We start from the raw sequence: 16,847 nt of genomic DNA on the forward strand, positions 1-16,847 counted from the left end.
AGAGAGAGAGAGAGAGAGAGAGAGAGAGAGAGAGAGAGAGAGAGAGAGAGAGGAGAGAGAGAGAGAGAGAGAGAGAGGAGGAGAGAGAGAGAGAGAGAGAGAGAGAGAGAGAGAGAGAGAGAGAGGAGAGAGAGAGAGAGAGAGAGAGGGGAGAGGAGAGAGAGAGAGAGAGGAGAGAGAGAGAGAGAGAGAGAGAGAGAGAGAGAGAGAGAGAGAGAGAGAGAAGAGGGAGAGAGAGAGAGGAGAGAGAGAGAGAGAGGGGGGGGGGGGGTGGGGGAGAGTTTACCTGTTTTTCGACACCAAGGGATAAAATTGCAGCCATGAGTTTAGCACCATCTCTGTTATCTAGGTGTGGTGTGAAGGCTTGTTTCAACTTTGACCAGGGCAAAGAACCTCCGACCAGCAGAGGAGAAATCACTTGGGCCAAGCAATTCCATAAAGTTGGAATATCAACAACCATGTCACTTGCATATTCAAGGACCTCGTTCAATCTGTAATGTGAATGAATAATAGAACTGCAATGAGTACAAGCTTTTTCATCAATTTTAACAGCACAGAAAAATCAATTTTTACCACACAAAAAAGAGAAGACAGCAGTCCACCATGGTAGGTCAAAAGTCTCCACCCAGAGAGAATATGTATAAGAATGTTGAGTAATATGATATTCATCCCACATTATTGCTGCTTTTGTTTTCTCACAAATCAAATTTTCTCAGAAAATCCACAACGTTTCAAATTCTAGCTAGCACACTCTTAAGACATGTTACTTGTTTTTTTTTTAAAAAGAGAGAAAAAAGCTTACCCCTTGATGTATGTGCTCACAGAAATAATATTGTTTTTAACTAATTCGTTGAATAGGTTTCCAGTCATGTGCCTGGCATCTTCTCGCTTTTCTAGTACATTGTTAATGCTAGCTGTCACTAAAAGATGTAGGTGGTTCTGACCAGTAAGTTCCTTCACACACAGCTTAGCCTCCTGAAATAAAATAAAAAGGAGTCATTTGAAACAGGATCGCTGCAAAAAAACTATGCATATGATGGCTTTGTTGAACTTATTTAACAATTGCAATTACTTTTGCTTTTTAGTATACTCCATTTCAACACAAAGATCACACAAAATATCCCTAGTACACATTCTTCACAATGATTAAGCAGGCCTGCCAAAGGTTTAAAAAAAAGTTTGCATATTATTTGGATATAATAAAATGCAGGTATTGCTGTTTGACGCTCACAAGAATTAAAAATCACAAAATTGAATTGAAGATTTCGATTTTCTTTAAAACGGCAAATGATATTGGCATTTTACTCTATGTCAACAAAATCGAGAGACAATGATGAATTCATATTACATTTCTGTATATTTAGAAATAGGGATATTAGTATTCATCATTATTCCTGTATTAATGTTTAAGACATTGAGAAGTCTCTGTACTGAAATTCTATAGAAATGTGCAAACCTGCCAAATTGAAAACTTCAAATTTAGTAATTTTTTTGTCAATTTTTAGTAACTTGACAAGAAAATTAGTAACTTCTGAAATCGTGTACGAACAACCACAATTTGGCATTTATGATCACTTCAACATTACATCGTCATTACATCATCATTATTATAATTATCATTGTAGTTATTATTATTATGATAGTAGTTGGTTGTAGTAGTTATTCCTATCATTATTATTTTTTTTTTTTTTTTTTTTTTTAAAGTATTACTGAGAATTTAAAATTTGTAATTTTCGATGAAGTTTTATATTTGACCGTGAAATGTCTTAAATTCGTAAAATTACGAAAAATTCGGCAGGTATGATGTGCTGTAACATTTTAGCTTGAGTTGAGATCATCGAACATCGAAATTATGGGAAAGATCTGAAAAATCCCAGAGGGATAACAGGAGATGGCAGCCCTCTTCTAATTCAAGGTACCTCATGACTTTCTCTTCATCTCTATGCCAATTTTAAGATTCTCCAAATCCACTTACTTCTAAATCCCTGATGTTGAGATATTCATCCAAAATATTAACAGCTTTACTTTCGACCTCAGACTCAGACATCTGTTTGACAGCAGGTGGTGCAGGTGTCTTGAACTCCTCTGTACGAACAGCACTATCGCTCCGTGTCATGGGGTTGTCCCTCTCCCATGAACTTCGTGGACCCATAAATTGTCTTCTGTCATCTCTGTTCCAGCTATTATCTCGACTTGAGTTTTGGGACCTTCCGCCCATGAAAGACCTGCAGATAAAGGTATCAGTTATGAAATCCAATAGTAAACATCATCCAGTTGAGTCCAAACAAAAAATATTCTTTTTCACAAGAAATTCTTCCCTCCCCATGGAAAGAAAAAAAACAAACAAAAAATAGACGTACATAGCTTTGCAATGTTTTCCTTGCTTACTTGATTTCAAATTACTTAAGATAACAATAGATAAAATATGCTCCTTTCACATGATGTCATCATATTAAACCTAAAATATAATAGTAGTGTAAGCATTTAATGCAACATATATGTTGTTCAATGCCGCCATTAACAAATTTATTGAGGGAGAAACTCGATATTGTTGGATTTTTAAAAAAAAGATTTAATTGAGGAAGAACAGGCTAAAAACTTGTTATACAAATTTTTCATTCTTATTCTTGTCACCTGGTATTTGCTATAGCATCTCTCCTTTCTCCCTCTTGACTGGATCTAGACATGATCTTGCCTCGACCATGACCAGCTGTTTGTCCTTGTCTCAAACTTCTACCAGCAGAGCCTTCTCCACGAGATGGAGATCTTGGAAAAGACCTTCTTGCATCATCGCTTGTTAAAGCTGAAAATCTGGAACACAAATTTTATGACATTAAAAGGGTTATACATTTTGTATTTTAAAAAAAACAAAAAACCTTCTGATCCCAATAATGTTTTCTGTAGAGAATTGTAAAGAGAAAAGAGAAACCCAAGTTTTCTAAATGTTTGTTTTTAGGGATTTTACAGTGCTTGCAACACGTAATTTCAACATCAGAAAAAAGGTAATGGGAAAGCTAAAGACCAAAAATCTACATTTCCAAGCAAAAAGTTTTCAACACGTGACTAGTTTCATGCAGCCAGGTACCAGAAAAGCATAATAAGGAAAAGAAAATTAGAAAACCAAAAGTAACATAGCATACATATATCTGTCTCCTAGTTGTGGCAGAGACAGTATCAAATTGTCTTTGGGTCAAAGACAGACAGCACCACAAAATAGTCCAATTGGGGATGATAAAAATTAAAAAAGACCTTCCTAATCCACCACAATACATTGAAAGATTCCATCCAGCATTCCTTAGATGTAATATAAACCAAATATGGTTAAACTTATTACCTATTTCCTAATGCTGGCCTGTCATCTTGGGATGGTTGCTGTGTTCCACCATGACTACCTCGACTCCAAATAGGTTTGTGCGCTCCACCACCAGGGCCAAGTTGAATATTATCATCAACAACATTCTGATAGGCAAAATATTTTAAATTGCTCAGATTAAACTAATCTAAATAATGAAAATAATAATAATAATAATAACAATAATAATAATAATAATAATGATGATGATGATGATGATTAAAATATAATACAGAAGGACAGATAATAGGTGCAACTCCAAAAATTGAAAAGAAAAGCTCTTTCTATCAAAGGTGTACCTTCATTATTTCCATTTATTCATATAAATGTGTCCAACTGTAATAATAATAATAATAAAAATAATAATAATAAGACAATGCTGTAAATTAAAAATCCAAAACTGAAAAAGGACCTATTTTGTTAATTATGGTGGCATAAAAAGTGAAATCAGATTTAGTTGCTGACAGCCTGCATATCAAGCCCTTTAAAATGAAATGAATATGAGTTCTCTATAGCAAACAGTTTTCTAAAATGCTTATGTCCACACAATGATCATTCTTTTATCCTGTCGAAAAGTATTCTATACCAGTTTCAGAGTAAACCTTTTACCGGAAAATTAACAGGCTTTAAGATTCAAAGTGAAGGCATATTTTGAAACGTTTGCCACAAATAGTAATTCTCATTACATCAAACCCAACATAATCTGACATATAGATTTTTTTTTTAATTCCCTGAACCTCTAAGAACTAAACATTCAGCAATTAATATTGACAAACCTTAGAAATTTTCATCTTGGAAGCATCAATTCTGAATGATTTTGGGTTCCCAACAGTGTTCCAACCGTCCTCACCCATTTTGTTTTCATCTTGTCTTTCTATAATTGGAAAAAGAAAAATGAAGGATAAGCCCAAGTGACCAACCTTGCACTCTACAACCCCTGAGACAACAATGAAAATGTGGGTCTCTCCTAGCATTTCCTTATAAAACAAGGATGCCCTTTGCAAAAATCAAAAAAAGCCTAACAAATTTTTTGGGTACAGTGCATATTTGAAAGTTTTCGTGCAAAGCTTTTTATCAAATGGTATCACCCCTTATTATTACCCTGGTTACAGTGCAAAACAGGCTCAATTCTTGTCCTTGTGCAGTTTGGTTGTCACTCACCGTCAGACCAGTAGGTCTCTGGTTTGATCCTGTTTTGGGCAGTGAAAAACTGAGTCCCGGGAAAAGGATCTTTATTCTCAAATTTCTCACTGCACTAAGGTGTAAAATGAGTACCTAGCTTAACAGTCTCCATCGGGGAAAAAAAATTAATAGCGCCTAAGAGGTGAAATGTTTCGTCCTAAATATTCATTGTACGAGGGCTCTTTCAGAAATAAACGAAAAATGCCCATTGCTCAGCAACCAGTGGAGATTTTTAAATTCTGTAAACGACATGATATTCCTTATTTCCTTACGGATATTCCCAGAAATTATGAAAAGCATCATTTTGCACAATGAATTTCTAGACGATTTTAAAGATGGAGGCCCACCTTGAAACTTGGTCAAAGGAGGAAATCAGAGCTGTCATACATTTTTTGAACGCCAAAAGTCTGAATCCTACTGAAATTCATAAAGAACTTCAGAGTGTATATGGTGAGCATGTTATAAGCCGTACACAAGTCTATCACTGGTGTAATTTGTTTGAAGCCGGCCATTCCGACTTGACAGACAGGGAAGGGAGAGGGCGTTCGATAACTGCGACGTCAGAAGACAATGGGAATGGAGTTGATGAGCTTATTCGTCAAGACAGGAGGTTGAAACTTCATGAAATCGCAAGCAGTCTTGAAATTTCGGAAACTTCTGCCCATAGAATTGAATTTGATGAACTTGGCTACAGAAAAGTCAGCGCAAGATGGGTTCCTAAGCAATTGACAATCATAAAGAACAAAGATTGGACATCTGCAGGGAAATTTTGAGAAGAAGCAAAGAGCTCACGCAGGGTTCACGGGCATACTGCCAACGCCGGCGGAGACTTTCTAGGGTACGATGTGACTTTTCTTGACAGCATAGTCACCGGTGATGAGACTTGGTTGCACCATTGCACCCCAGAAACAAAGCAAGATTCGATGACATGGAAACGTCCATCCTCACCTGTCGCGAAGAAATTCAAAGTCATGCGGTCAGCAAAGAAAATAATGGGAACTGTTTTCTGGGACAGTCGTGGTGTTATTCTGTTCGAAACCTTACAACCTGGAGAAACAATCAATGCTGCAAGGTACTGCCAAACTCTTGACAAGTTTAAGGAGGCCATTCGCAGAAAGCGCCCAGGGCAGTTGACCAACGGGGTCATTTTGCAACACGACAACGCTACACCCCACACAGCACGAGTGACGCAAGGTTGGCTAGAGAAATATGGATGGGAGATTTTGCCACACCCACCACACAGTCCAGACCTCGCACCATCTGATTATCACCTCTGTGGGCCACTGAAACGCGAGCTGGCAGGAAAGCGCTTTGATGTCGATGAAGAGCTTGTTGACCATGTGCAGAAATGGCTACAAAACCTTGACGGAAATTTCTTCCAAGAGGGTATCTATTCCATGGAGCGGCGTTGGCAGAAGTGTGTCGACAGACTTGGCTGTTACGTAGAGAAATGAAGGACGAGTCAAGGTATGAACACGTGCAAGAATTTTGTTGATAGCATAAAAAACGCGGATTTTACAGGGATTTTTCGGTTAATTATGAAAGAGCCCTCGTAGTTGTTGGCTTGGGGCCCCTTGTAAAGTGCTTTGAGAAAATTAAGTGGATCTTGAGCTATACAAAATCCAAAGTTTTAAGGTGTTAAATATGACTGGATTTTAGGATACCTCTTTATGTGCATAATGGGACACAATTGAGTGGATGTGGATAGAGGAGGGAGATTTGCATAGACAAGGATTTGGTGATCATGTTTTTTAGGAAGGAAGAAACAATCAGCTTAAGTTGGGCTGCAGAGCACCTGTTTTTTCATGAGGTCTGTTGTGCATGCTGTCCTGGAAAACATTTTGTAATATCACTTCAATACAGAGATATTTAAGGATGGCTATATGTATGAACATGTTTGACTAACAAGACATGATTTTATTGTACACATTTCTATGAACCCATTTTGCATGGTCATGTTATGAATGAATACTTCGCTCTACAAATCATATAAAGCCAAATAAAACGATCATAGTAAAATAAATTCAAATGATCTTACGTCTGCTGCCTCTTCTACTACCAGCTTGCGAACTGTCATTGCGGGGAAGAAGGGCTGATTGGGAGGCCAAATATTGATTGCGAGCTTGTTCTTGAGCAAAATCTTTATGAACCTCATCAATTTTCTTGGGACCAGTTGCCTGCTTTCTGGGTACCCAATTATTCTGAAACAGTGCGATAAATTTTTTGAACTACAGCTGTTCACTGGAATGATTTAGAAAGCTAATGTACCCCCAGAAAATTTTTTAAAAAAAGAAAAGAAAATCAAAGTAACTTAATTGGACTCGAATGTTTTTTCTTCTTAATTATTCTTTCAAATGCGTTTACAGCAATTGCTCTACATTTAGGTCATATCAGTGCAAGTAAAAATGAAAATGGGATGGTAACAAAATTCTAGATTTACGTGTAAAAGCAACCAAGAAAAATTAAGACGAAAGGGAATAGGTTTAAATAGGGAAGAGAGGTAGCTTATAAAACCATACTATCAGTGTACTTAGTTTGAGATCACCTAAAAGTCATTCAGACACCAGAACAAGATCCCATAAAGAATACATTCTATTTACAAGAAGAAGAAAAAATTATTTCCCAACTTAATGCATTTGACTGGGTTTGATCGGGGGGAAAAAGTTATAGAAAAAAAATAAATAATAATAATTATATTTTATCCATCCAAAAAAATGGAAATTCATTTACAGACGTGGCATGTATAAACTCAAAAGTTGAGAATCTATGGCGACAATGTATATATAAATTTTACAAAGCGAAACATGTCCTCATGACTCCCAGTTTGAACCCATATGCAAACGCACAAAATGTAAAAATACAACCGAGAACCAATAGCAACATTAAATATTAATTTGATAAATTGAGATAGGCCATACCATAAAAAGGCAGAGTTTATGATGATGTAAAGAGGGAAAGAAAAAAATCTACAAACCTGCCTAAGCTCAATGACATCTCTCAATGTAAACTTGATCCTTGATTTACGCTCATCAGCAATCTTTGACATTTGTGAGAAGTATTGATCCATACGTGGCTGGTGAAAAAGAAAAGAAAAAAAATATAAAAATTGACTTTAAAGAAATTTGAATGTGGTACACAGAGCTGCCAATCTCAATGCCAGAAAAAGTATACTTTCCTGGTTTACTGAGGGTAACCGGGAACATTTTACAATTTGGTAATGTAAACCTACATCGACTTGCTGTTCTTTGGCACAATTGTGTCACATGAGGTGGCAATTTGAGTGGAAAAATCAAAGGCTATCTTTATACATATGGATGATTTCTGAGTCGAGTCTCTCAGTTTGCCCCATAATATCTTTACCCCCTTCCCTGACAAATGGAAGCTACAGCTTTTGAGAATTGCTACAGAATTATTCTGCGCTAAACTAAAAACTAAAGATCCATTTGGGAGGCAACGTCAGAAAGAGTGGTAAGGGAAGAGGGGAGGGGGGAATATAGGATCACACATCATAAATGCTAACATTGGGAAGAAATTGCAGCCCCCATCGCTTTTCAAAAGTATGATTAACACCATTCACTGTCTTGACATTGTCAAGTACAAGGGAAAAGGTAGCTTGCCAAAAATATGTAATTTTCAGACATGTGTTACATATTAGTGCAACTTTTACAGGAAAAACAAAAAATCCTTATAGTTGGTATCTCTAATACATCATTTCCGTCAAAAACATTCTTTACCTTAGCCTTTTCTGTGTCCAAATTGCGCCCCACAGTTGTGAGAAGATTGCATAAAGAAACTAGAGAATCATCATCTCTGGCTTTCAAGAGTCGGTAAATGCAATCATGCATGATATTCTCAGTAAGCATACCGAGTTTGAAGAGCTCTCCAATAAATCTTTGGAAGAAATAAATAAAATAGCAAATTAAACAACCATTCAATGATAGTTCAGATATATTGGAAATTTTTTTAAAAAATAATAGCTTGATAATTGATTGAACATCATCAATTTATTATAAGCAGCATTCTAATTCAAAATTCTAACAATACATGACAATTCTAAATAAATTTACCTGATATTGCCATAGAACTTCATGCGTTTCAGCTTCATCTGATAAAGAGTACTCTCAATCAATTCCTCTCTTTCAGGCTGCAAGACAAAAAAAAAAAGTAAGTGATAGTAAAAACTTAGGCAAAAATGTATTTCATAGCTGAAAAGACATTGCTGGTCTCAGATGAATAACACCATGCATATTGTTTTAAATTAAAATTATCAGTGCTGCCAACCATAGCCCATGAAAATGTGTACAATGGAGAGCCAAAATCAGAAAGATTTTGAAAAAACTATAATTAACGCTATATTGATGGGCAATTAAACCATATTTACATTTATAATAATCAATATTCAAATGAATCAATTATTTGAATTCCAGAAAATCCAAGGATAATCTGATACGACCCTTTTAAAAATGCCTAAACAATAATAATTTAATAATGCATACAATCCTCCGCAAAACGCGTACAATGAAAGAGAATGCATAAGAAAATATTTTTTACGTAAGGTTGGCACCTCTGCATGATAACATAAATATTCCTTTTTTTATTCCCTAAACACAAGGTAGGCCTATACAAAAACATCACCTGAATCAATGACTTTCATTGGAATAGAAAACTAATTTCAGAGAGAAAAGTGGAGGGGTGAGGGGGCCCCAAAAAAATTTTTAACAAAGGAATTCTGCGCAAATATTTGACAATTAACAGTAACAGCCATTCCAATATGTGAAAGTCATCAACAAAAACCAGTTTTTACGTGAACTGAACATCATGACAATATTCGATAGTAATGATATCATTGTGATTTCATGGTCGTGATAATATAGTAGTGGTGGTGATGGTGATGATGATGATGATGATGTGGTGGCAGCAGTAGCACTGGTTTAATGGTGGTGTGATAATGATCGAGTGTTAGTAGCGCTAGTACACGATGTGATGGAAATAATGGTAGCAATATGATGATGACCGATGACAGACTTGCCAAATTGAAAATGTCAATGTCAATTTTTAGTAATTTGACAAGGAAATTCGTAATTTCAGAAATTGTGTATGAAGAATCACTATATTATTATTATTATTATCATCATCATCATTATAATAGTAGTAGTACAAGGGCTCTTTCATAATTAACCGAAAAATGCCTGTAAAATCCGCGTTTTTTATGCTATCAACAAAATTCTTGCACGTGTTCATACCTTGACTCGTCCATTTCTCTACGTAACGGCCAAGTCTGTCGACACACTTCTGCCAACGCCGCACCATGGAACAGATACCCTCTCGGAAGAAAGTTCCATCAAGGTTTTGTAGCCATTTCCGCACATGGTCAACAAGCTCTTCATCGACATCAAAGCACTTTCCTGCCAGCTCACGTTTCACTGGCCCAAAGAGGTGATAATCAGATGGTGCGAGGTCTGGACTGTGTGGTGGGTGTGGCAAAATCTCCCATCCATATTTCTCTAGCCAACCTTGCGTCACTCGTGCTGTGTGGGGTGTAGCGTTGTCGTGTTCCCTGCAGATGTCCAATCTTTGTTCTTTATGATTGTCTGTCAATTGCTTAGGAACCCATCTTGCGCTGACGTTTCTGTAGCCAAGTTCATCAAATACACTTCTATGGGCAGACGTTTCCGAAATTTCAAGACTGCTTGCAATTTCATGAAGTTTCAACCTCCTGTCTTGACGAATAAGCTCATCAACTCGCTTCACATTGTCTTCTGACCTCGCAGTTATCGAACGCCCTCTCCCTTCCCTGTCTGTCAAGTCGGAATGGCCGGCTTCAAACAAATTACACCAGTGATAGACTTGTGTACGGCTTATAACATGCTCATCATATATACTCTGAAGTTCTTTATCAATTTCGGTAGGATTCAGACTTTTGGCGTTCAAAAAACGTATGACAGCTCTGATTTCCTCCTTTGACCAAGTTTCAAGGTGGGCCGCCATCTTTAAAATCGTCTAGAAATTCATTGTGCAAAATGATGCACTTCATAATTTCTGGGAATATCCGTAAGGAAATAAGGAATATTATGTCGTTTACAGAATTAAAAAATCTCTACTGGTTGCTGGGCAATGGGCATTTTTCTGTTATTTCTGAAAGAGCCCTCGTAGTAGTAGTAGTAGTAGTAGTAGTAGTAGCAGTAGTAGTAGTAGTAGTGGTAGTAGTCGTAGTTCTTATTCTTCTTATCATTATTATTATTAATATTTTTATTATCATTTAAAATATAACTAAGAATGAAAAATTCGTAATTTTCCATAAAATTTTGTTTTTGGCATGAAATGTGTCTAAAATTCGTAAAATTACGCAAAATTCGTAAGATTCAGCATGTGTGCGATGACCCTAATGATGATGGTGGTGGTGATAGTGGTAAAATTGACATTAGATGTGGTGGTTGTGGGAGTGAAATGATAGATTGTTGGTGGTCAATCTGTTTCAGAATTTCTGGAATTCAAAACTGAAAAACAGCTGGTTTGAAGCAGGGCATGCATGAATTTTAGCATGAAATTCCCACACTTGTTTCAAAGTGCTAGAAAGGTCGACAAAATACATTTTTTCCCATTTACAATATAAAAACTTGCTTGAGAATATGGCATCAAAATAATTCTCCATATAATCTATAATGAATGTCTATATAAATAGATATCCTTACCGTCTTTTCTGGATTCTCTGCTTCTAACTTCTTCTTCTTCTCCTCAGGATCTTCAAAGATAATAGACTTATCTGCTTCGAATTCGTGTTGGCACTTTGTGAGCATAACAACTCGGAATGTAGCCATATTTTCTTTAACGCTTCCGTCAACTGGTGGTGTTACTTTAAGCTAATAGAGAAAAGATTTTAAAATAAGTTATTCAGTGATTAGAAAGTCTAATAAATCTATATAAGATGTCCTGTTGTTTTTTAACCATTATGTATCAAGGGGAGAAAGGGGGATGACCTCAGAGAGTTGTCAGATCAGCAATACATACTGCCAGCAATACAAGAAAATTTAATCCAAAGATGCATACAGTGAATTGGGTGATAACTGAGAAAGATACTCGTAACATGGTCATTTTCTCTCCAAATAACCCTCCCCCCCCCCCCAACAATGTCAGTGTTTCATGTTAAACCTTATAATCTTCATTAAAAATTAAAAATAGAGTGCCCCAGCAGATTTTTCAAAACCTTTTATTAAAATGTGGGGATAGCCCATTTGTTCTTAAAAACAAACTAACTCTCATAAAAATTGACCACCAACGACATAATTCCAAATCATAAAGGAAAATAAAAGAGAAAAAAATGCCATTCTTCCACAAACAAAAAAGAAGACGAGGGGGGGACCCCAACAAACAACAAACCTGTCTTGTTTCAATTTCATTTTAAGTATAAGCTTCTGGGCCTGATTTAAGTAAAGAAGTAAATCAATTTACATACTATTGGTTCAGCTAGCTACTCACCCCTGACATTACTTTACACAGCTGGGCATATGCTTCCACAAATTTGGTCTCCAGAGTGACCTTGTCAAAAAACGTTTTCACCATAAACTGAAGATCTTCATATGTCTTCACATTCAGACTTTTCATTTCTAATGCCAGTTTTTCAAAGTTAGTTGGAGTCAAACGATTCATAATGAAAAGGATATCGCCTTCCAATTTCTTTAGCTGTTTAGAGTAAATAACAGTTAGGAGGGTGGGGGGAAAAAAGAGAGAGAAGAAATTAGTAATAATATTCAAAACAAAAGTGACATCTCAGCATTTCAACAAATCATTCATTACAGACTAATCAATCCAAAAACAAGAAAATTTACATAAAATTCAACCTTTAAAGTGGACACAACACACTATGAAGCAGGCAGTACGACAAATATTTTTTACACATTTTCATATTTTTTGTTACAAATCATAAAGAAGCAAAAAGACATTTCTAAAAATAAAATAGTTGTTAATTCTTAATAAATAAAACAAGAGAGGAACAAACAACATACTTCATCCTTATCCTCTTTCTTAGTGGGCTTCCATGGATTATCGCTCTGGTGCAACTGTTTCGTATCATTTGACATTGAAATGCTTTTGATGACCCTTGGCGTGCCTGGCATGTCACCTGGTCGTTGTCTACCCCTGCTGCTGCTCTTGCCAATTGGTGGGGCATGCTGGAATCAATAATTAAGTCATAAAACATGAAAAGAAGCATAAAAGTAGTAATTCTAAGTTAACATATAAAAGACAGATCATAAATGAAAACCGTACATTTTATCAATCAACTATCTATGTATTTGCTGTTTAGTTAGAAATTCTCTTTGTTAGTCTAACTGGTTAAGAATGTGGAGGAAGAAGTTTATATCGACAGAAAATGATTAATGCTAGGTACAAAAGAAATGTACGAGTCAACACTCCTTTCAGATAGCAATGATCAGAAACAATAACTTTTCAAGTTTTCTATTAAAAATTAATGAAAATATAAGATTCATACCAACCAACCCAAAATATGCTAATTTCAAGTGTAGATAAAACTTAATAAACATTTAAATATATGAAAAAGTACCATAAAATTCATCCAATGATTTAGACTGCATTCTAATTCCCAAGAGGTAGAGAGGGGGGGGGGGGGGGGGGGGGAGAATAAATTTCCAGAAATCTTTAAGTGTAAAATTATAAAAATCCCTATTTGGACTATTTCCAAAAGTGGCATTCATGTCATGATTAAGAGTTAAGGGTTATACGGTGCAACTTACTCTTTGGTTTGCTCCTGTGTTGAAGAATGCAGGTGTAAAGTCTGCAGGGCCCATAGAACGAGGCATGTAGGGACTTGGCTGTTGACAGAACAAAGTATCAGCATGCTAATGAGAGAAAGTAATAGAATATCACATGCCCTATAATAAAATTGACAGGTGTCCCCAATCAACAACACGATACCAATCTTTTAAAAAATTGTTGCCAGATTCAAGACGAATCAAAATCAAGAACTGCTATGGGTTGATGATTGGAGTCTGTTCAGTACATAGAATCAGTGATTATAATGGCAAAGCGATTTTTAGAAAAAATACCTTCTATTCAAGAAATTTAAATTAACGTTTAGTCTGAAAGTATTTGTTTTTCTCTTCTATAATCTTTGTTACTGTAGCCCAGCGGTTTACGGATAGTACTAATAAGACTATGTAATAAAAGTTGATTGATAGAATAATGGAGAGAGAGAGAGAGAGAGAGAGAGAGAGAGAGAGAGAGAGAGAGAGAGAGAGAGAGAGAGAGAGAGAGAGAGAGAGAGAGAGAGAGAGAGAGAAGAGAGAGAGAGAGAGATAGAGAGAGATAGAGTAGAGAGAGAGAGAGAGTGAGAGATAGAAGAAATAAAGAAAAATAGAGAGAGAGAGAGCATCACAGTCAGTCAAATAATAAATTAAATAAGCATCAGAATAATTCAATAAAACATCCATAACACATTCAGTTCCAATCAAAATCTTAAATTAATATTTCACCAGGGCAAATACAGAGATAATCTCAATGCAGGAAAGACATTGGTTTGCTGTGATGAAGAACATTTGGAAGTCACAAATTATGCTGTGGTAGGACTAATTTTCACACTGGCGAAAAAAAGAGAATGAAGAAGAGATGAAGAAGAGAAAAAATGAGTGTAGAGGAGAGAGAGGAGAAGAGAGAATAGAGAGAGGAGATGAGAGGAGAGAGAAGAAGAGAGAGAGAGAGAGAGAGAGAGAGAGAGAGAGTGAGAGAGGAGAGAGAGAGAGAAGGAGAGAGAGAGGGAGAGAGAGAGAGGAGATGAGAGAGAGAGAGAGAGAGAGAGAGAGAGAGAGAGAGAGAGAGAGAGAGAGGGGAAAGAGAGAGGAGAGAGGAGAGAGAGGAGAGAGAGAGAGAGAGAGAGAGAGAGAGGAGAGAGAGAGAGAGAGAGAGAGAGAGAGAGAGAGAGAGAGAGAGAGAGAGAGAGAGAGAGAGAGAGAGAGAGAGACAGACGAAAATGAGATAAAGAAAAACATACTTTTTTTCAATTTGGCATATTCCTCTGCTTTGGATGGCTCTACATCTTCTATCTTAGATGTTCCATTTTCCTCAGGGACGTGTTGATTATTTACTTCTGGTTGAATATCACTATCTTTTTCTGCAGGTATTTCTTCAGGCACTGAGTTGACAACTGAAGGGCTTTCCTCCACATTAGGCACACTGGCTTGTTTTTCTGTTTCCAGTTCTTTATCTGGAAGATTTTCTGTTCCATTCTGGACCTGGACTGTATCAGACTTGACCACTGGCACTTCTTTCTCAGGACTAGCTTCCTTCATGGGGCTTGATCTTTCCGTTGGTTTGTCAATAGATGCTGAGGGCACTGGTACAGGTGATGACTCTTTTTTTACCTCCAGCGGTTCTGCATCTGATTGCTGGGAGGGAGAGGGAGCTTTGTCCTGTGATCTACTTTCTGACAATCTACGTTGTTCTTGTGCAAACTGCCCTGGTTCAGAGTCCACACCAGAGTCCTTCCCCTGTTTACAAAAAAGACAGAACATATGAGTTAGTAAAGCTTTATTTTAAGTTATTTAAGAATTTTAATATCCTCCTCTCCTAAACACACACACATTAACCTCTTGACTACGGGGTATGCCATGAAGCCATTTTGTTACTGCAAACCAAGCAGTCCATGTTATTGTTTTATCACTGAAAGGGGGATAGAGGCATTGCACTAAAATGTGAGTACAGATTAAGGGTGCCATCTGACAAGAATAAATACTGGGTGGATCAATAGTAAGAGCAGAGCAAACTTTACGAAATGGCCAATATCACTATTAGTCATCTTACGTATATTGACCCTAACATGGCATAGAAAAATTTTAGAGCAGGAATCCAGGAACAATGTTACACCGAGCTACCGGCTCATGTCTGCGGGTAAAAATATATTTTTTCTTATTCAGCCACTCCCATAGGGATTGGACAGTGATAACTTATTTAAATGATTACCCATGATTTTGATGTGAAAGTAACGTTTTCAACTGGGCTTTAATGTTGTGATGGATAAACATTCTATTTGGTGTTCACAACTTAAAATTTTAATATCTAAGCAAACTTCTAACTTGTTAAATTTTAAAATGTAATTAAGCAATTTAATAAATCAAAAAGTCGAGTATCCTATGGACTCAAGGCAACTACAAAATGTGAGATATTTTGCCTGCATCTCCCTCTCCTCGTATTTCACTTGGAAGTTGGTTTGTGTAGTACAATTAATCTGCCGTTTTACCCTTCATTTTGGTCAGGAATGGCAGTAAATAGTAAATACAGTCAGATCTCTCTACAACCCAGATGTCTCCGTCATCCCAATTTATCCGAAAGGGTCTCCTGTGGAGGGATTTTTTCCTCTTTATTTGCACACCATAATCTGGAAATTCTTGTTTCCAGATCTGAACAACAATATAGAGGATTTAAGGCTATAATCCAAACATCACATTCACTGTCACTGTCTGTCTGCCTACTCCAGTTCAAGTGATTGAAATATAATCCAATTTGAAATGCTTTTTCACATCTGTGGCGAAGTGCCACACCTCCTCAATGTAACGATGCAGTGTGTGAGCCATAATATACCAAGTGTGACTGGTTGGTTTACACAAGATGATAGACACCAAGCAAACCCCGTCATGATGTCATTGGCATTTGATACCTCCATTGTTTGACACTCATACTTTTCAAATTACATTTAAAAATTCTTTCTACAAAAAGAGAGATTTAGTCCATCAACCTTGGATGTGATATGTAGACCGACGTTGACATGGATGTGGAAGTTGAAGCTGAAATGCCCCATGTCATTATCACACACAAATGAGAACAATGAACATGACAAGTGACAAAGAGGTGAATATATGCTGCACCAACCCTCTGAAATTGACTTAGTAATCAGCTCAGTGAAAAACCCTTGTGTAATGAAAAAATAACTAATAATAACCACACATTGGCCTGTGGTATAGTTTCAAAACTACATAAATAGATTCTGATTCCACTACTTGGATGTCTCTGTAATCCTGAGAAAATGCTGTTCGGATTATGAAGGCATAACTGTATATGCATATCCTTGTGCGTTTTGTGTTCCATTTTTTATATGCTAAAATAAAGGTTTTAAAAATTGGCTACTGAGCTGATCACAAAACTACTATCAATGTCAATAAAGCATCTCGAAAGTATTTAAAATTGTTAATGAGAACAGCATATCCAGTTAAACATTTTTAGGTCATTAAAAAAAAAAGATGTCAACAACCATCTCCCAATTTGAAAAGGTATTCTCCGTCACAAAAAATGCAATTTTTGAAATCCA

The 16,847-nt window shown here is 36.5% G+C and overlaps 1 protein-coding gene across 1 annotated transcript in view; it reads right to left on the reverse strand.

Moving 5' to 3' along the window:
• Window positions 1-16,847, reverse strand: part of LOC144971712 (uncharacterized) — a 56,689-nt gene that overhangs the window by 5,795 nt on the left and 34,047 nt on the right. Inside the window, exons 13-28 of the mRNA XM_078912788.1 lie at window positions 14,538-15,033; window positions 14,023-14,069; window positions 13,285-13,389; window positions 12,538-12,702; window positions 12,011-12,214; window positions 11,227-11,394; window positions 8,602-8,678; window positions 8,269-8,425; window positions 7,509-7,607; window positions 6,573-6,735; window positions 4,129-4,226; window positions 3,335-3,459; window positions 2,635-2,811; window positions 1,976-2,225; window positions 803-975; window positions 287-491 (exon numbers count right to left, since the gene is read on the reverse strand). Coding sequence (XP_078768914.1) covers window positions 287-491; window positions 803-975; window positions 1,976-2,225; window positions 2,635-2,811; window positions 3,335-3,459; window positions 4,129-4,226; window positions 6,573-6,735; window positions 7,509-7,607; window positions 8,269-8,425; window positions 8,602-8,678; window positions 11,227-11,394; window positions 12,011-12,214; window positions 12,538-12,702; window positions 13,285-13,389; window positions 14,023-14,069; window positions 14,538-15,033 — 2,709 coding nt within the window. The remainder of the gene's footprint in view (window positions 1-286; window positions 492-802; window positions 976-1,975; window positions 2,226-2,634; window positions 2,812-3,334; window positions 3,460-4,128; window positions 4,227-6,572; window positions 6,736-7,508; window positions 7,608-8,268; window positions 8,426-8,601; window positions 8,679-11,226; window positions 11,395-12,010; window positions 12,215-12,537; window positions 12,703-13,284; window positions 13,390-14,022; window positions 14,070-14,537; window positions 15,034-16,847) is intronic.

The sequence above is a fragment of the Berghia stephanieae genome, chromosome 4 (assembly GCF_034508935.2).
Source record: "Berghia stephanieae isolate SIO BIC M18660-M18661 chromosome 4, UCSD_Bste_1.3, whole genome shotgun sequence".
Classification (NCBI taxonomy): domain Eukaryota; kingdom Metazoa; phylum Mollusca; class Gastropoda; order Nudibranchia; family Aeolidiidae; genus Berghia; species Berghia stephanieae.